Source organism: Hyaena hyaena, unplaced genomic scaffold, assembly GCF_003009895.1.
Source record: "Hyaena hyaena isolate Hyena2069 unplaced genomic scaffold, ASM300989v1 scaffold_582, whole genome shotgun sequence".
Classification (NCBI taxonomy): domain Eukaryota; kingdom Metazoa; phylum Chordata; class Mammalia; order Carnivora; family Hyaenidae; genus Hyaena; species Hyaena hyaena.
In genome coordinates, this window is record NW_024081214.1 from 736560 (window position 1) to 757711 (window position 21152).

Here is a 21152-nt window from a genome sequence, read left to right on the forward strand (position 1 = left end):
ATAAGTCTTGCTGCTCTGAGTATTTCTTGACAATTTCCGGGACCAGACTTCAGGCGGTGTTCGAAACTGTCTTCTTTACCCTATCTATTCATTGTTTTTATGACACTTACATATTTAACACGTACAGCGAGACAGAAAGAAAACAATGATGTGTGGCTCTCCTCGAGAAGAGAAGAGGGTAAGGAAATAAAACAGGTGTCTGGAAAGGGTTTCTGTTAGAGAAGGAAGAACTGAGAGTTAATAACCATCATTCAGATGGGCAGGAGCTCTCTGCAGGTAGCAGACAGGAAAAGCGAACTCGTGCACCCTCTTCGGGGACAGGCTCTGTTGCTTTCTATTTCTTCTCTCGCAGCCAGGGTGCACATTTCATTTACTTATTTCCTGCTCGGTGGCTGGACAGGTTGACTCTTAAGACTAGTGAATATTTCTAATGCATCTAATGCGGTTTTTTTTTTTTTTTTTTTTTTTTTTTTTTTTTTTTTTTTTGAGGTTGAGTAGGGAAAAGATCTGAAAGTCTAGCTGGGTACGGGGGGAGGCGGGGGGTTTGTCAGAAATGAGAAAGGGAGACGGAAACGGATTTAGAAGCCGGAGAGCAAAGCAGCAGCCCGAGGCTCCCCTACCCCCCGCCCCCACTCCCCGAGGCCCGCGACCTCCCGCCGAGACCCCAGGCGGCTGCATCAATATTTGATCGGCTCTTAGCCCGCGCGCGCGTCGCCAGCGCTCGCCGGTGGGGCTTGCCTGGCATCGCCCGCGCTGCGCTGTAGCGGGAGCCGGGCCCGCAGGGGGCTTTGGAAGGACCAGCTCTGCGCTCGCCCCCTCGCCAGGGCGGCTCTGCGTCGCGGCAGGGGCGCGGCGCCCACCATGCGGGGCTGCCCGGGATTCGCGCTGCTCTGCGCGCTACTGCCCTGGCTTCTGCGGGCGGCCGCACCCCCGCGCCCAGCTGAACCCCTCGCGCGCGGAGACCCCCGCGACCCCGCCAGGGGCGCCGATTTCGATCGCGTCTACAGCGGGGTGGTGAGCCTCAGCACCGAGAACATCTACTCCTTCAACTACACCAGCCAGCCTGGCCAGGTAAGAGGCTCGCTTTCCTCGCTCGACTCCCGGGAACTTGCCAGATCCCAGAGCCCCGTCGCTGCTTTGGGTCCCCTGGGAATTGACCTCGGGAGCCCTTAGGGGCCACAGGACCCTCGCTCCCTTTTCCCTTCAAAGCAATCACTTTCGCACAAAGCAATCAGCTCCTGCGGGAGCTGCCGCATCGCCCGCAACCGGCCTCCGGGACAACTCCGGTTCATCTCGCACCTTCCCTGGCCTGGTTCCCCGGCATTTCGGGGCTGTGTAGAGGCGCAGGTTCCCTGCACCTTTGGTGGCTCCTAGCCCCCTGGTGGGCCTTTCTCTAGGAAACTCAAGGTTTCTAGGGCTGTGGAGGGAAAGGACCGCACCGATGTTTCTATTCCCCTGCGGAGAACGAACCTCATTTCATTTGGGTGATTCTGCCAGACCCTTCTATTTCATAGCGCATGGGGAGGGAGAGCTGCTCAGAATCTAAAATAGGAATGTGTGAGAATGGACGCAAGCTGCCGAGCCTCTGTGTGTTTAATAGTCATTTCCTGTGTTTCTGTACTACTGTCACACGTATGTGCTTCAGAGAAGCCACAAGACCCGGCCGGAGATGTCGGAACTGCAGTCAGCAGGTGATCTATGGAGGTTTTGATGTGAAATAAGGGTGGGTAACTGTATGAAAGTTCTAGATCTAGTCTGATAAGAATCGAGGTGACACAGGAGAGGAAATGACTGTTCCAGCAACTATCCCTTTGACACATATAATTCTGATTATATAATGTAAAAAAAAATGCATAGTTAGGTCTTTCCTTCTAATATGGTACCCTCCAGGGCAGAGAAAAAAACTCCCTGTATACCTGCCTCTGGATTTTCTTCCCATATGAATGTGTATGTGTATGTGTATCCCTTTATGCCTTTATGTATTTCCCCTTGGAGAAATTCCAGAACCGGATGACTGGGATACCACCATATGCCTCTCTAACTCTCACTTAGAATCAGAACTCAGAAGCCTGGTAGCTTGGAATCGTATTGGGCAGGATGGACCAATGTGCCCATCACCGCTCCCAGACATCTCCCAGCTGTGTGTATTGAGGAAGCGTCCCAGCGCCAGGCTGGCACCAAATCCTAAGGTGCTGTCACCGTGGCAGCACAACCCTGACCCCGGCCTGTCCTCTGCTGACCTTCAGGTTGTATGTCCTGAAGTGAGCAGGGTGACTCTGTGCAGAGCCATCCTATTGTGAACAAGGTGGGGGGGGGGGGGAGCAGCTTTTATCTCCCCAATTCCATACAACTCATCTCTTCCTGTCCAGTGTGCAGTATGGACCAGCTGACCTGGCACATGAGTTGTATTCCTAGCCGTATAATTTGCTCAGAAAAAAATTCCATGATCTCTGGGGTATACTGTCAATTTCTTCCTAAGTCATCAGGAAGGAAACTCAAGTGGTATGTGCAAAGTTCTGACATCAGGCTTTAGTAGTTCTTGCACTTCTGCTTAGAAATAGATTGACCATGGGGCGCCTGGGTGGCTCAGTCGGTTAAGCATCCGACTTTCGCTTAGGTCATGATCTCGCGGTTCGTGGGTTCGAGCCCCGTGTCGGGCTCTGTGCTGACTGCCAGCCCAGAGCCTGGAGCCTATTTCAGGGTCTGTGACTCCCTCTCTCTCTGACCCTCCCCTGCTCACGCTGTCTCTCTCTCTCTCCTAGAAATAAATAAAACATTAAAAAAAAAGAAAAAGACAAAAAGTAATAGATTGGCCATTGCTGGCGGTAGGGGTGGGGGCGCCTGGGTGGCTCAACTCATTCGGTTAAGTGTCTGACTCTTGGTTTCAGCTCTGGTCATGATCTCACTGTTTGTGGGACCGAGCCCTACACTGGGCTCTGCACTGAAAGCAAGGAACCTGCTTGAGATTCTCTCTCCCTCTCTCTCTGCTCCTCCCTCACTCATTCTCTCTCTCTCTTAGTAAATAAATAAACATAAAAAAATAGATTGACTGTTTTTTAACTGTTGCTTGGCCTTTTTGCCTTTAGTATTTGGTGAGTTTCTCTACCACAACACAAGTGCACTGTCTGCTTGACTTTCCTAGAACAGCGTGAGAGATGGAGGACAGGGCCAGAGTCATGTTCATCTCCGTATTCCAGTACCTGGCACAGTGCTCGGCACATGAGAGGTTTACTAACGCCTTTGAAAAGTGAATAAATAAGTGAAGAAAGGTTTGAGGAACCTGGAAGCTAAAACTAAATAAAATAGAATATATACTTTTTAATTGGTTCCAAGTATGAGATCATTCCAGATGAAAACGTTTTTAACAGTTGTTATGAAATTAAAGTTATGAAATTTAAATAACTTTTATTTTATGAAACAAGAGTGAAAATTAGTTTGTAAAATATCTTTGCATAATACAATAGAAAGTTGACAACCCCAGCAATCCCTAAAAGTTCACCAGTCTGAGAAATACACTTGGGAACCAAGAAACTGGCAGATAACGCAAGTTTTTGTACTAGCAGAACCACCTTACAATAACATGAATACAATGCTTTTGGATATAGCAGAATTTTATTGAAGATTTGGAATAGCATAAGGGAAGTATAGAACAGCACAGGATAAGTGATAGATTAAAGCAGAAATCTAGACAATACTATCATAACAATTTACCAGCTGTTCCCCACCAAGGGAAATTTCAAGATGGTGGCATTACTATTTAGGCCCTGGTTTATCATCATCTTATTGGCTACTCCCCACCCCACATGCTAGCCTCCCACTCTAAATTCTTGTTATTCACGAGAAGCAGTTTGTCCACCATTACCGAAGGGCTCTGCTAAGTGAAGATCTATGAACCCAAGAGCAAAAGCTTGGTTGGGACCTTTTTTCCTTTTAATCTGACAAACTGTTGGTCAGAGATCCCTTCCCTGTAGGGGTCATTTCCCACCTATCACCCTAAAGTACCGCAAAGAATTTGGTTTAGGAAAAAAATAATAAAGTAGAACTTTGTGAGTTTTAATCTTTTTTCCTTTTCTCTTCAAGCCATTGTTATGTTTGCCATTATTTTTTCTTCAGATTGGAGGGGAAAGGCTATTCTCAGTTTAGGCTTTGAGGAGGAGAGGAAGCTGCTGTGGGATCCTTTGCCCCTAATCTTTCCTGTCAGCCACTGCATCTCCCTTACCAAACATTGTCCCAAGGAACTATTTAGCCAAGCGTTTGTCATGCTAATTACTGAGGTCAGCATCAGGAAAAGTCTCACAGGCCTTCTGGGCAGAGTAATGTAAATAACAAGCTGCCATAAAAAAAAAAAAATTCACTGAAAGAATGGAGTGACTGCTTTAAAGAAGAAAAATGAAAATAATGATCAAGTTACAGGTTAGGCAAGATCATGGTTCATTTCATTTCCCTAGAGGGGAAGTTTCTGGAGACTCCTTTCCAGGGGAGTAGAGTTTTACTGTGGCAAACAGGGTGTCCTAGAACTACAGGGCTGGAACTAAACTAGAAGGAAATCATCTTGTTGAGAAAGTCACCAGGCGTACGTCTGACTGGGACAGAGGGCACGAAAGCAGGTTTATTGAGAAATGAGAATACTCTTGTAGAGACAGGTGGTGGCAATAATCAAATGTTTGTACTTGAGCTAGATGCTGATAAGGTGCTTTTAAATAAAAATCAAACTACCATGCAACAAGATGTCTTCTTGGAGAATTTCAGTAACAGAATTCATTGGTCACCATACATTTTTAAATTTGAAATGTTTCTCTGGAAATATTTCTTTGGTTTATTCAATGGAGACATTTATCTTTTAATGACATATGCTTTTCGATGCCCAAGGAACAATCCTTGGCTTTATTCATATCAACCAGTAGTTGTATATCTAGAACCAGTTATACTGCCTCTTGGATCCAGATTCCAAAAGTCTATCCAGTTCTTATGAACAATGAAATCTATATCAGACCATTCCAGTGCCAACTTCTAACCATACATTACTGGTTACACCGAAGAATAAAAACCTTGGATGTGATAGCCGCAGCTCCCCGAGTCTGGGATGTATTCCCTCTGTGTTCCTTACATACTGAGGCAGAGAAGCCCCCACTGCTGGCTTCATACTTCCTCTTACTGAACTGGACTACTTGCTTGTGAGGAGGAAATTCTCTCGTTAGCACATTATCTGGCTGAACAGAATACCGTAGACTGGGTGGCTTAAACAGACCTCATTTGTCACAATTCTGGAGGCTAGCTAGTCCAGAATCACAGTGTCAGCAGATTTGGTGCCTGGTGACAGCTGGCTTCCTAGCTTGTAGACAGTGCCTTATAGCTGTGCCTTCCCAGGGCCCAGGAGCAGGGAGAGAAGCAAGCTCTCTCCTGTCACTTTTAAGGGCACTAATCTCCTCATGAGGGCTCAACTTCATGATCTAATTCTCCTCCAAATACTGTCACAAGGGGGATTAGGCTTCAACATGAATTTGGGGGCAGAGGGGGACACAAACATTCAGCCCATAGCAGTCACCTCCCACATTTTCATCTGTGGCTTTGAAAAAGCAGCATCCATGTTATTATAAGGATGTCTAGGGGCTGACATTTCTTCAGTTGTAGGTCTGATTTTAAGGAGAACCCATCTTCTGCCTGCCTAGACTGGATAGTCATGTGCTAAATTATGTAATGGATTCTGTAAGTGTGTGATGTCCAGTGTGATAGCCATTATCCACATGTGGCTATTGCACACTTGAAATGTGGCCACTCACAAAATAAGATGTACTGTAAGTGTAGAATACACACCAGATTTCAGACGGTATACAAAGACATGAAATGTGTAATTAATATTTTTATTGATTATATGTTTAAATGATAGTATTTTGGATATATTAAGTTAAATCAAATATATTAATAAAACTAACTTCATTTGTTTCTGTGTACTTTTTCAAAAAATTTTTAAAGTATTTATTTTGAGAGAGAATGCACATGCAAGCAAGTGAGGGAGGGGCAGAGAGAGATGGGGAGAGAGAATCCCAAGCAGGCTCTGCACTGACTAGTGCAACAGGGCTCAGTCTCACAAACCACCAGATGATGACCTGAGCCAAAATCAAGAGTCAGATGTTGTTTAATCAGCTGAGCCACTCAGGCACCCCTCTTTGTGCTTTCTAAGGTAGCTCCTAAAAAATTTAAAAACACATATGTGGGTCATATTATGTTTTCTTTGGACAGCACTGATCCAAGTACTACAAGACCTTAGAGAAGTCATTCATCCGACAGATAGCTTTGTTGGAGGAAATGAAGCTTGGAAAGGTCATAATAGATATGCAGAACTTGGATAGCCAGAAAGAAAGGGGAAAGGCCTTTCAGGTATGGAAATACAGATCTGATTTCTTTTTTGACAATACTACATTGAAAGCGGTAGTATATATTTTACCAGCAGGCCCATAATGTCTGGTTGTCTCTTTTTGTGATGATAGCCACCATTGTTTATAATTGCCTAGTTTCATGAATTCATTAGGAACAACAAGGTGATAATATGTTTTTTTAATGTTTTATTTACTTTTGAAAAGGAGAAAGACAGAGCACCAGCAGGGGAGGGGCAGAGAGAGAGGGAAACACAAAATCTGAAGCAGGTCCATCGCTCTGAGCTGTCAGAATAAAGCTTGATGAAAGAAGGAATTCTTTCCTTTGCAAGTAATTCCATTTCTCTGCCTGGATTCCAGACTCTTTTTCCTTTTTCTTTGAAATCTAGTCGTTTCACTAGACTGTGTCTGGTAAGTCAGTCTTTCCCAGGTATGTGATGTAATCTTTCAATATGTAACATCAATGATTTTTTTTAATTTGGGAAATTTCCTTATAGTTTTTATTTGATTAATTGATTGATTGATTTACTTAATTATTTTTGAGAGAGAGGGAGAGAGAGTACAGAGCCCGGAGTAGGGTTCGAGCTCACACAAAACAGGGCTTTAATTCACAACTGTGAGATCATGACCTGAGCTGAACTTGGATGCTTAACTGGCTGAGCCACCCCAGCGCCCTTCTTTACAGTTTGTAACATTTGTTTATTCCAATGCTTGATTATCTTCTTTAGGAATTCCCTTTATACTTATATTGGCCCTTCTTTATTGCTTCCTATATCTATTCCTTTTTCTAGAATTTTTTTTATATCCTGCCCAGATTAAATTTTTTCTCCTTTCCATTTTCTATTTTCCTTATTCATATTAAGTATCCATTCATAACATAATTTAGAATTTTATTTCTAATTTTTTCCTGAGTTCTGCCATTTTTTTTAAGACTCCATTTTCTCCAATCACCTCATTTCTGAGTTTTTAAAATTCTGATTTATGGCTTTTTTCATAGTTTTTAAAATGTTCATAATTTCAAATTTGGAAATCTCAGGTTGTGCGTTCTATCTGTTTTATAGGTACAGCTTTCTGGCATATTGTTACCAGCTGAAATGGTGTTTTCTGCTCCTTAGTATCTTTGACTTGCAGTGACTTGTGTGGTATTTAGCTGCAGTCCTTGTCTCTTGCTCATCTTTACTTTCGATGAGTTTTCCTTATTTTATTAAAAAAAATTTTTTTTTAATATTAGAGAGAGAGAAAGAGAACATGAGTGGGGGAAAGGGGCAGAGGGAGAGAGAGAGCAATCTCCACCCTCAGTGCAGAGCCTGACTCAGGGCTCCATACCACAACCCTGGCATCATGACTTGAGCTGAAATCAAGAGTGGGACACTCAACCCACTGAGCCACCCAGGTACTCCAAGTTTTTCTTAGTTTAGAAGGGAAAGATTGACCTGGAGAGCTTTCCTAGCTTTCTTCTCCTTGAGAGGTGATTAAAACATGATTTTCTTTCTGAGAAATTTCACAGGTCCTCTCCCCCATTTTATGGAGACTTCCTCTTTCTTTTCATCTTTCCTTCCTCTTTCCTTCATCCTGCTCAGTTTGGGTTCCACTCCCACAGCCTTTCCTCAGGCAGGGTTTTCTTCTAGGAAGAGAGTTTTGATTAGTTTTTAGAATCCATGAGGCCCACATTACTCCAGAAGACTCTGGATTTCCTGAAGTGTTCTTACCCTTATTCACAACTTGAAGCCTACAAAATTCCCTCCAGGTTCAACTGCTGTTTTCAGGTTGGCCCTCACATCTTTTTAGGGAGCACCTTTTGAAGGATTTTGGGTTCTCTGATTCTCATAGACTCATCAGAGCTCCATGCTTCCCCTTCTGATTCTACCCACACAATTGCTGCTACCACACAGGTGTTGAAGCCATTGGTAATTTTTTCCCACCCAGTCACATTTTGGACTCTGTGCAGGCTACCTCCATGAAATTTTGGTTCAGTTTTTCCAGTTGCCCTATTTTCACAGGGGACATTTGGAGATTCAAATTCTCTGCTGCTACTGACACCATCTTCTCAGAATCCTCTATTTTCTGTGAGTTTTAATTTTGAAATAACTTCAAATATACAGAAAAGTTAGGACCATATAAAGAACTCAAGTATGCCCTTCACTCAAATTTCCCAATTGTTTCTGCCAAATTTGCTTCATCAGTCTCTCTCTCCATAAGCAAATCCCCCCCAAACACTTGAAACTAGACTACAGATATATGATGCTCCTTTGCCTCTAAATACTTCAGTGTATATTTTCTGTGAACAAGAATATTTTCTTATATAGCCATGGAATAATGATGAAAATCATAAAATTAATTTAATTTAATCTAATTTAATCACCTTCAACTATTTCACCCATACCCTCTCAAATCTCCCCTCTGACAACCATTAATTTTTTTTTTAATTTTTAAAATATTTTTGTTTATGTTTGAGAGAGAGTGAGACAGCATGACCAGGGGAGGGTCAGAGAGAGATGGAGGCACAGAATCTGAAGACAGGCTCCAGGCTCTGAGCTAACTGTCAGCACAGAGCCTGATGCGGGGCTTGAACCCACGAACCATGAGATCATGACCTGAGTGGACGCTTAACTGACTGAGCCACTCAGGTGCCCTTCAATTTGTTTTCTATAGTTAAGAATTTGGGTGTTTTGTTTTGCTTTGTTTTGTTTTTTGTTTTGTGGACCTCAATGTTTTTGAAGAGTATAGGCAGTTATTTTATTTATTTTTTTTAAATAATAATTTAATAATTTGGTCAATATTCATTTTCTTTTTTTTTTTTTTAAAGAGAAAGCACACTATACTCTGGTTTCTCTTCAGATCGCATAAATCTTTCGCCTTTTTAAAGAGAAAGCACACAAGTTGGTGGGTGGGGGGAGAGAGTGGAAGGAAATGGCCAAAGGGGGAAAGAGAGAGAAACAATCTTAAGCAGGCAACGTACTCGACGCAGAGCCTGATGCAGAGCTCCATCCCACAACCCTGGGATCATGACCTGAGTTGAAATCAAGAGCCGGATGCTTAACCGACTGAGCCATCCTGGTGCCCAGCCAGTTATTTTATAGATTGTCCCTCAATTTGGATTTGTCTGATGTTTCCTCATGATTAGATGCAGGGTATACATTTTCAGCATATCATCACAGAAGTGCTATCGTATCCTTAGTGCACCGTATCAGAGGCACATGATACTAAGTTTTCCTGTTGTTATACTGGGTAATGTCAGTTACTTGGTTAAGATGGCCTCCCCCAGATTTCTCCACTGTAATGTTACTATTTTCCTTTTGTAATCAAAAAAGTAGTTTGTATAGCAATATCTTGAGACTATAAATATTCTATCCCTCATCAAACTTTCAACCACCAGTTTTAGCATCCATTGATTATTCTTGCCTAAATCAGATATTACCATAGTGGTTTCCAACTAGTCATTTCCTAATGTTTATTTATTTTTGAGAGAGACAGAGTGCAAGTGGGGGAGGGGCAGAGACAGAGGGAGACACAGAATCTGAAACAGGCTCCAGGCTCTGAGCTGTCAGCACAGAGCCTTATGCGGGGCTTGAACCCACGGACTGTGAGATCATGCCCTGAGCCGAAGTCGGATGCTTAACCGACTGAGCCACCCAGGTGCCGTAAACCCTTGGAATTTTCTAAGTGATAAGAATGATGAAGGTGTTGGGGCGCCTGGGTGGCTTAGTCGGTTGAGCGTCCGACTTGGCTTGGGTCATGATCTCGCGGTTCGTGGGTTCGAGCCCCGCGTCGGGCTCTGTGCTGACTGCCAGCTCAGAGCCTGGAGCCTGTTTCAGAGTCTGTGTCTCCCTCTCTCTCTGACCCACCCCTGCTCACGCTGTCTCTCTCTCTCTCTCTCTCTCTCTCCTAGAAATAAATAAAAATATTAAAAAAAAAAAAAAGGAATGATGAAGGTGTCTTATCATTCAGCCACACCTGAGTTTATGTTAATGAAGTGATTTTTGGACAGACCCTATAGATGGGGCTGGTTGCCAGGTGAAACTAACTGTATAATTGGAGTGTTGGAATTTTCAGTCCTACCCTTTTGACCTCCTGGGTAGGGAGGGAACTGGAGCTTGAATTGCCAATGGCCAATGATTTAATCCATCTTGGCTGTGTAATGAAGCCTCCATAGAAACCCTGAATGATGGGGCTCAGAGAGCTTCTTGGGTTGGTGAGCACGTGGAGATTCAGGGAGAGGTGTGCACTCCCCAGTCATGGAAGCCCCACACCCCTTTCTTTATACCTTGCTCTATCTGTCTCTTTCATCTGGCTGTTCCTGAGTTATGTCCATTGTAATAATCAGGTTATCTAGGAAGTAAAATGTTTCCCTGAGTTCTGTGAGCCACTCTAGTATTTAATTCAATCCAAGGAGGGGGTTGTTGGAATCTTTGATCTATCAGTCAGGTGACAACCTGGACTTTTTTTTTTTTTTTTTTAGTTTATTTTCTCATTTGTTTGTTTACGTAATCTCTACACCCATCCTCAGGCTCAAACTCACCACTCTGAGATCAGGAATTGCATATTCTCCTGACTAAGCTGGCCAGGCACCCCCAACCTGGACTTTGTGATTGGCATCTGAAGGCGGGAAGAAGTGGAAAGGTAGTCTCACGTAAAACTGAACTCTTAACCTGTAGGATCTGACGCTATCTCCAAGCAGAGAGTAGATAGTGTCAGAATTTAGTTGAATGGTAGATCACCCATCTAATCTCTGAGAATCGTTTGGTGGTGTAGGAAAAACACTTACCGTTAACTGGGGGTGCAGAATTGTACTTCCCCATCACTAGCAAAATAATAATATTTCAGTGGCTTTTAGGGAATCACAAGGGAAAATGACATCATCAGTTATCTAGGGCATCTACTGTAACCCATTGTCCAGATTATCTGTTGGGTTCCAAGCAAATCTGTCTCTAGACCATTTAATAAGTAAAGTAATCCTCAGTTTTGAATTTGCAGTTAAAAGGATAAGCAAACATATAATTATTTTTTACTCATGAGAAACTGAACAAATTATGTAAGTAAATTCTGCGGCTAGAATATCTGAGTGTCTGAATTCAGGTTCATAATATTATCCATTTCAAGTCCTTGACTGTGGAGTTCTCAGTATATTTTTTAAATGTAGGTTTTCATTAGGGATTTCTGAAATACGATAAACTTTACATTGTCTCTGGGTGGTGAGATTATGGTGAATTTTAACGGTCTTTTCTGTATTTGCTAAGTACTTCACACACAAAATATTTTACTCTCCTAGGCAATGACAACGCACCACTGAGAGGCTTAGCAGTGTTGGGGAAGAACACTGGATGGGGCAGCAGAAGATGTGTATTTTTATCTCCTTAACAACCTGTGTGCCTCCGACAAATCTTATCCCCTCTCTGAGCTTTATTTTCCCCCACTTCAGAAGACTACATCTTTTATCTTTATTCAAGCGCTGAAGTTCACTGATCTTTTTTTTTAACCATGTGTGAGATTGTAAGTTTTTATTTTTTTATGTTTATTTATTTATTTTGAGAGAGCGAATGAGAGAGAAAGAATCCCAACCAGGCTTCCCGCTGTCAGCACAGAGTCTGACTTGGGGCTTGAACTCACAAACCATGAGATTATGACCTGAGCTGAAACCAAGAGTGAGACACTTAACTGAACCACCCAGGTACCCCCCTCCCACTTTAAAAAAAAAATTCTTGATTTTATTATTGTTTTTTTAAATTTTATTTAAATCCAAGTTAGTTAACATACAGTGTAAGCATGGTTTCAGGCACAGAATTTAGTGATTCACCTCTTACATACAATACCCAGTGCTCATCCCAACAAATGTGCTCCTTACTGCCCATCATCCATTTAGCCCATCCCCCCACTGCCCCTCCAGGAATCTTCAGTTTGTTCTCTGTATTTAACAGTCTCTTATGGTTTGCCTCCCTCTCTGTTTTTTTTCTTAGTTTTCCTTCCCTTTATGTTCATTTGTAGTGTTTCTTAAATTCCACATATGAGTGTAAAGAATGTCATAAACTTGTATACAACTTTATTATTATTATTTTTTTAAGTAAGCTCTCTGCCCAGTGTGGGGCTTAAACTCATGACCCTGAGGTCAAGAGTCGCATGCTCTACCAACTGAGTCAGGTAGGCGTCCCTAATTTTTTTCTTAACTATAGACAAGTAGGAGAAATTTCTTGCTGAAAAGATCATTTCCAACCCCTTGTCTTAGAAAAGCAAATAAATGAAAACTTTAAATTATTGTTTCTAAATAATGACTCTTTTTTTGGTTAGTTGGTTTTCTTTTCTTTTGAGAGGCTTCCCATAGGGCTCCACCACCTGGAAGTGTTTTGTTTTGTTTACCTCTCTTCTCTCCACCTTTGCCACATGTGCTGAGCTTGTATAGGCTTGCTATATAGTGTTGGGTTTAGCTTTTTGGCTGTTACTTTGTTTTGTTTTGATGTTATTGCTGTGTTCCTTTCTTCTGAAGGGGTATTTTAGGTATCTGATACAGTTTGTAGGGATTTTCAGTTTTCCTTCCTTTCCCGCTTTGGTTTCAACATATTACCTGAAGTCTGTCATTTCTTCCTGTTGGCTTGAATGTAAAAGACCAAGAGACTAGATAATTGTGATACCGTGAAACTTCTCTGCCGCAAGAAGATGCCAGTATTTCCTTCTTCCTTTCGAACTGATTGATAATTAGACCACGTTGCCATGCAGCAGCCAGGGATTGTTAGCCAGCTCTTTCTACAGTGTTTAACTCTGGAGCTAACCGAAGTTCCATGTCAACACACCAAGATGGTGCATTAATGATTTAAAGGCACATCTAATGAGCTATTCAAATTGGGACCTCGCATTCCTTTCTGCTCATTTGCTAAGGAAAATACCAAACATATCATGATTCTGCCAGGCAATACAATCATAGTCTTTTCTGTTTTGCTAAAAAAAAAAAAAAAAAAAAAGATACATTTTTAAACATTATTTCTTTTCTTTTCTTGGATTATGTGAAAATGGAAAGTTTGAGGGGTTTTGTTTTAGTTTTTGAGGTATATTAGTTGCTAAGCAAACCAAAACCAAAACCAAACCCAAGGACCTGTATTTTGCTTAAAAGCTAAGGTCAGCAGAGGTGCCTGGGTGGCTCAGCCAGTTAAGCATCTGACTTCAACTCAGTTCATGACCTCCCAGTTCATGGGTTCGAGCTCCGCATCGGGCTCTGTGCTGACATCTCAGAGCCTGGAGCCTGCTTCAGATTCTGTGACTCCCTCGTTCTATGCCCCTCTGCCACTTGTACACTATCAAAAATATAAACCTTAAAAAATTTTTTAAAATAAAAAGCTAAGGTCAGTGATAAAAACAACTGTCCGACTTAAGCCCTCAGTCTGAGATCCTTCTGCTTTCATATATAATTAGTTTCTAAGAACATGTGTAAAAGTTGTTTATACAGGAGAAGCATTGGTTTACTTGTCAAAAGATGGTGCTCCATTTCTGGAGAGAAGAAGCAAAGCTCAGTGTCATATAGCAAAGGTACATTATATATTAAATGTTATTAATAATAAAATTAATTGAAATTGTTTGCTATAGTAATTAATTACTTTAGATTTTCATTTGCCTTATCCCCTCAGTTTATTTGAAGTGACAATAATAGACAAATAAATTGATTTTGCTATTAGAAAGAAGGATATGCAGATGTTGATTTTATACAAGACTGAAGAGGGATTTTTCTATGGGTTGGATAAGAAGAGTAAAACTGTTTTGAAGGTATCTTATGTTGAAAAATGTGTCTAAAGAAAGTTGAGTATAAGCCTTCTTTTCCAATAGGAAAGCTGTAGGAATCCATTTCCCTGTCATAGTTCCCAAGAACTGGGAAATTTTCCCTCATGTTCCACTGAGAACCAGTTCTCTGTTCTTGAGAAGCAACCTGGAGCCTACTTCAAATTTTGTGTCTCCTTCTCTCTTGGCCCCTCCCCTGCTCACATTCTGCCTCTCCATCTCTCTCTAAAATAAATAAACATTGAAAAAAATTTTTAAATAATACCAATAGTGGAGGATGAGGAACATATGCTATTTGGGAAGTCAGTATATATTTGTGTTGACTTCTTGTGCCATTATTTCCTTTGTTTACATCAATAAGATTTTCTTGTCAAGTCTTTTTAGCTACAGAAGTGTAATTAAGCTTGCATTTGAGACTTTTTTCTGTTCTTTATTCCATCACTAAAAGAAACATAAAATATCACTCGAAACCAATGGGATGGAAAGAGATTATTTTATTTTATTTTTAATTATTTTGCTTTTATTTTTTTTTAATGTTTTCATTTTATTTGTAAGAGAGACAATGTAAGCAGGAGAGGTGCAGAGAGAGGGAGACACAGAATCTGAAGCAGGTTCCAGGCTCTGAGCTATCAGCGCAGGGCCTGACGTGGGGCTTGAATTCACAAAAATCATGAGATCCTGACCTGAGCCAAAGTCGGAGGCTTAACCAACTGAGCCACCCAGGCACCCCTATTTTATTATTTTTTAATGTTTATTTATTTTTGAGAAAGAGAGAGAGGGAGAAACATAGAGTGTGAGCAAGGGAGGGGCAGAGGTAGAGGGAGACACAGAATCCGAAGCAGGCTCCAGGCTCTGAGCTGTCAGCACAGAGCCCAACCTGGGGCTTAAACCCATGAACCATGAGATCATGACCCAAGCTGAAGTTGGATACTCAAACAATTGAGCCACCCAGGTGCCCCTATTTTATTTTATTTTTTATTTTTTGAAGTTTATTTATTTTTGAGAGAAAGACAGAGTGTGAGCCTGGGAGGGGAAGAGAGGGAGAGAGAGACACACAGAATCCAAACCAGGCTCCAGGCTCCAGACTGTTAGTACAGAGCCTGACGTGGGGCTTGAACCCACAGACCGGACCACAAGATCATGCCCTGACCTAGAGTCATATGCTTAACTGACTGAGCCTCTCAGGCACCCCAGGGATAATTATAATTTATTTTTTATTTATTTTTTTTTAAATATTTTTTTTTTTATTTATTTCTAGGCGAGAGAGAGAGACAGCGTGAGCAGGGGAGGGTCAGAGAGAGAGGGAGTCACAGACTGAAACAGGCTCCAGGCTCTGAGCTGGCAGTCAGCACAGAGCCCGACGTGGGGCTCGAACCCACGAACCGCGAGATCATGACCTAAGCGAAAGTCGGACGCTTAACCGACTAAGCCACCCAGGCGCCCCAGGATAATTATATTTTAAACTTAGGAGCTAAAACTACCTTTTAAATCACCCAGTATCTTCTCACGTAACAGGAAAGAAAACTGAAAGCCATTGAAATAAATTCCTTGTCCAAAATCATGTAACTAGTATAAAGCAAAGCTCAAAACATAACTCCAGTTCCTGAGGATATTTTTTGAAAACATTTGCACCAAATCACTCTCTCTCCCACAAGAACACATCTGTATGCTTAGCAACAACAGTAAAAATAATTTAAAATACCATAGCCACACTTTCAGTTAGGTCCTTTGATCATGCTTTATGTTGGATTCCCTTGCAATTACTGAAAATCTAAATTTTCATCTTTGCTTTTCTTCCATGCCCAAGCATCCATTCATCTACTTGAGTCAGGCCAGCAGGATTGACACTAAGTAAAACTTTGAAGTTGGCAGATTTTCTTCAGTGTTTCACAGAGCCGTCGCCACCCACCAACCAAGATGTTACTTGGACTCCCTGTGAACCTAGAGGGCCAATCTTCATTTCTTTTGTGCTTTATTTTCATCAGTGCTGGGTTTCTTTGCGACAGACACAGGGCAGCTTAGAGACCCAAGCAGTTAGCCTATCTGTCACTCAAGGACAGGATTAATCCCGAGAACTGGTATTTCTGGATCTCCACTAAATAGCCATGAAGATAGGCCATAGCAAACAGGAATGACCAGCTGTTTCTGTCCCTCTAGATTTCACTGCCCTGTTAGGGACAAGTGAACTCATAATTATTTTAGTTATCTAAACTGGGAGAGTATATTAAAAATTGACATGAAAATGCGAATAGGTTTTTGTTTTATTTTGTTTTGTCTTGTTGTTCTTTCCAATATTTGCAAAAAGAAATAGCGTATTTTTCCCTGCTCTCTCCCCATACCATCTTCACCAGAGTAGAGCAGTTGTAGCTTTCTAGGACAGAGACCATGTTTATCCGGGCAATAAAGGGACAAAAAGTGGAGGATAAGGAGAGGGGCAAATAGGATGAAGTTGGGTGTGCAGAGGTGGTTTGGCTTGTGGACAGTAAGGTTCCAAAATAGCTGGTGTATGAGTGAGGTAGAAAAGGAATGAGAATATAGGATCAGCCGAAGTTCTTAGTTGCAAGCAACAGGAATGAACTGGCTAACTTAAGCAGAAAAATAATTTATTAGAAGGATATTAGGTAGGTCACAAACCTGAGTTGCTAGACTCAGACTATGAGTGGGAACCAAGAGAGACTAAGCTGCGGGAAATTGTAGCAACAGTCACGCTATAGAATGGTTTCGTCAAGATGCCCACCTGGCAACCACCACCTCCTCTACCATTAGATATGGTCACCCCTGGGCCCTGCTGCCATGGACTCTACTGGTGTCTGAATTGCTAGCAAATTCTAAACTCTCCCTTCATCTTTGTATCATGTAGTTGCCATTGAACATACCAAGTGGAAGCATCCAGCTATCTGAGCATAGGTGATTTACCTGGCCCCTTGGGGATCCATCAGCAGCCTTGCCTCCCACAAAACCCACACTGTTTGCTAGGGTGGAGGAAGCTCCTCTAAAATGTGCAAAGGATCTGGATGCTGGGTAGGACTGAGTCAACTCCACCAAAAGTTTTCACGGGGTGTTCTCAGGTGAGGGCATTTGTTCAAAGACAGTCATGTGAATCCAGACATGGAGCAAGATGTGGGAGGGAGAAAAAGGGGTGCTGTAGCCCTTCTATCTATGCCCATTAACGAGGAACATCTAATCTGAGCATCAGAGAAGAATTCAAGTACTATATAGCATCCCAGCCATGATGTTCTTTCCATAATCACAAATAGTTTTGTCTCTTAAACGTGGCCTTCCCTGAGGCCACTTCTGCTAATCTCAAGAAATTTTTGTTTTAGGATTTTGAAGAGGAAGATGTTTGCAGATGATCAGTTTTGTCTTGTTTAGAAACCCGTTTTCTATAAGTAATAATTATATCCTAACAATACTTGTTTAAAATTATAAATGGCACTGGTCTTGCAATAAATACCACTATAGAGATGCCTGGGTGACTCAGTTGGTTAAGTATCCAGCTCTTGATTTTGGCCCAGGTCGTGATCTCACAGTCATGAGATCAAGCCCCATGTTGGGTTCCACTTTGGGTATGGTGCCTGCTTTGGATTCTCTCCCTCTCCCTCCCTCTCCCCCTCCCCTGCTCGCATGCATTCTCTCTCTCTCTCTCTCTGTAATAAATAAACATTTTAAATAAATAAAATAAATTACTGCTACTACAGAAGAAACTGCTGGTAAGTGTCAGATCATAATTCTGACAACCATAACAATAATTTTCTAGTGCCTTCCCATCTTCAGAGCGTGAATTAAGTAGGCCTCAGAATAGCTCTCGATGAAACTTGCCTGCAGTGCGATCACTCAGCATATAAATAAAATCTAAGGAGTGGATCCTCAAATTCTGCCTCAAACCATAAAATAATTATTTTTCCCTCTTCAGCCCTCTCCACTTGTACTCCAGAGTGAAGGAATTGTAAGGAGAGGGAGTGTAAGTGGGAGATAGAGAAAGACAGGAAAGGTAAAGAGGAGAAAAGGGATCACACACAAGAGAAGAGCAGATCCCAATACCTGAGAGAATGATGAACCAACAGGTGCTACCAGCCGCCTCCCAGGACCCAAGCCTGGAGATGCCTAGTCAGAGATGCCATGGGACACAGGAACTAATGCAAGGTCTATGGGAAACCCTGGAGAGACAGAAGATGGTTAGCTCTTGGAATTATAGGTAAATGGCAGCCCACAATGTAAGAGGCCACTGGTGAGGAATAGGTTGGAGGAAAGCTCTTTTGTTGTGTTTTTTTGCCTCTCTCAGTATGGCCTAGGCGGATTGCCACCTGCCCTTTGCCCTTGTGAGGTAGGAAACCGGCAGCCCCAGCCCAAGGCTGGCCGGGCTCCAGGAGCTACGGTCTGGGAGGGCCTGCTTGAGGTTGGAAGATAACCACTGTGGCTGTCCACCTGCTGTCTCTAAGCATTCCCTCCTTCCTTCACGGGGCATAGGCCGGCCTATTACAATGGGAGCAAGAACAGTGTGTGGATGGGGAATAGAAGTAAAATTAGATGGGGGGGGGTGTCAGACTTGGACCCCTGTGTGGGGGTAAAAAGGGGTGTGGTCAACTCAGAGTCTATCTACCCTAAGGGGGCTTTTGTTCCAGTTCCTCCTTCTATTCTGAACCCTCCTCATATTTAATGCCTCCCCCCAGGGGTTCTCAGTACTACCCCAGGTAGCTGATACCCCAGGAAGTTCCAGCTCACAGGATAAAATAACAACAGATCTGCAGAAGGAAGCCACTTGAAAGAAGTTAAACAAACTGGATGGCCTTTACCAGATGTAGCCGCATTAACAGGAGGGAAGAAAAAGACTTTAAAATAAGCATAGTCAATATCCTGAAAAAGATGGGGACAGAAGGGCTTTGCTAAAATAAAGCAGGTTACACTTACAAAGAGGAACCCACTGGAAACCTCAGAGTTAAAAATAACACTGTTTACATAAAGAGCTCAGCAATGGGTTGGACATTAGAATAAGCAGTGGATTAGACAAATGGAGGCTCTATCTAAAGAGATGTAGGATATCAACAAAAAAATTAAGAAATTGGGAGGGCGGACACAGTCATGACATCAACATAGTAGAGCCTCCACAAGAAGAAAACAAATAGGGAGAAAGAAATATTTGTAGAAATAATGCTGAATAATTCATAACAGCCACTTACCCAACATTCTTGGGGTGCTTTCTTAGGGCTTGTTGAAAGCTACAAGCTTAGCTGGACTATCTCTACTCACATAAAAACAGGAAATTTTGGGCTCAGTTGGTTGAGTGTCTGACTTTTGATTTTGGCTCATGTCATGATCTCATGGTTCATGAGTTGGAGCCCCACTTTGGGCTCTGTGCTGACAGCACATGGAGCCTGCTTGGGATTCTCTTTCTCCTTTTCTCTCTGCCCCTCACCCACTCATGCTCTTTTTCTCTCTCTCAAAATAATAAATAAATATTTTCTTTAAAAAGTAAATATGCGGGGCGCCTGAGTAGCTTAGTCGGTTAAGTGTCCGACTTTCGCTTAGGTCATGATCTCGTGGTTCGTGGGTTCGGGCCCCGTGTCGGGCTCTGTGCTGACTGCCAGCTCAGAGCCTGGAGCCTGTTTCGGTCTGTGACTCCCTCTCTCTCTGACCCTCCCCTGCTCACACTGTCTCTCTCTCTCTCCTAGAAATAAATAAAACATTAAAAAAAAATTAAAAAAAAAAGAAAAAAAAGTAAATATGTGTAGTGTGTATACTAAGTTTCAGATACATTGCTAGATCCCAAATATATCACAGATAAAATCCTCTAAGAGAGAAAAAACAAATGCACTGAACAATGACCAAATATTATAAAAAATGGGGAAAATGATATAGTTGAGTATCAAATTGGGTAGTGCAGTACATAAATTTTATGAGTATTAAATGGTGAGATCAGATTAAGTTAGGGTCTTTGGGATATACCTGACTTGACACTGTTCTTGTGAAGAAAATGTGTAGGACAGCATTTTCCGAAGGGTTCCCTATGGAACACTTGTATATAGAATGGTCTTGGTGTTCCGTGTAAAAGGCTTTCCAAGTAAGTGTAGTGAAACTTGGCCGTGTTTCGACTGCCTGACATCTAAGCTCCATTCCTACATGTTTGGAAAGATTCCTCATTTCATGAGTGTCTGCTGGAGCAAGAGCTCCTTCTTGTACACACGTGGAATAACAGCACCTTCTTTCACACACACACACACACACACACACACACACACACACCAAATTCAATCATAATTGAATCATGGCCTGTGGCCTCGGTATATCAGTCTAGACTTTGATCTGGGGGCCAATGATGCAGGGAAGCAGCTGTTCAGCAGCAACAGAGGCAACCTTGGTGTTGGCCTTGGCAATTGGCCTTGGCAATGGGGTGGTGGCACTGAAAACCCTCCAAAGGCTTTCTGTTGCCCTTAGAGTAAAGCCCCAACCTCTTCCACATGACTTTAAGACTCTTCAGGACTGTAATGAAGTCCCTCACACACTGTCAGCTCTAGCCAAACTGATTTTCTCTTAATTCTTCAAACTTCCTTCTTGCTTTCTCCTCCTTCCTTCCTTTCCTCCCTCCTTCCTTATACCTACTACACTGTTCCCTTCATTTGGACATTTTCTTGTTCTGCCCTGCATTTTTCTGGTTAATTCTTACTCACCCTTGAGGATAATATTCACCCTGAAAATCTATCTCATGTCCTTCCACAGGAACTTAATATTAATGCAATTCCTTGCTTAGTTGGCATTCCATAGGCAAACCTGTGATCTCAGGGAGGGCAGCCTATATCTACACTGCCTAGTAATGTATTCCCTGCACCAGAGCCATGCTTGGTACAGGACAGGGAGTCAAATATTTAGTGAATGAACAAAGTCCATAGCCAAGCAGCTAGAATTTAGACTGTGTATTGTTCTGCCCTCCCGGCCTGACAATTATTATACGTCTCTTTAATGTTTTCCCATGTTTTTATTGGAATTGAAATGCTCAATATAAAATTTAAATCATAAGCCTAAAGA

The 21152-nt window shown here is 42.3% G+C and overlaps 1 protein-coding gene across 2 annotated transcripts in view; it reads left to right on the forward strand.

Moving 5' to 3' along the window:
- Positions 1–858: 858 nt before the first annotated feature.
- SIDT1 (SID1 transmembrane family member 1) overlaps positions 859–21152 on the forward strand; it is a 100588-nt gene continuing 80294 nt past the window's right edge. Inside the window, exon 1 of one of the 2 annotated variants that reach the window (XM_039256638.1) lies at positions 859–1071. In XM_039256638.1, coding sequence (XP_039112569.1) covers positions 862–1071 — 210 coding nt within the window. In that variant the 5' untranslated portion in view covers positions 859–861. The remainder of the gene's footprint in view (positions 1072–21152) is intronic. The other variant, XM_039256637.1, reaches the window with a different exon arrangement.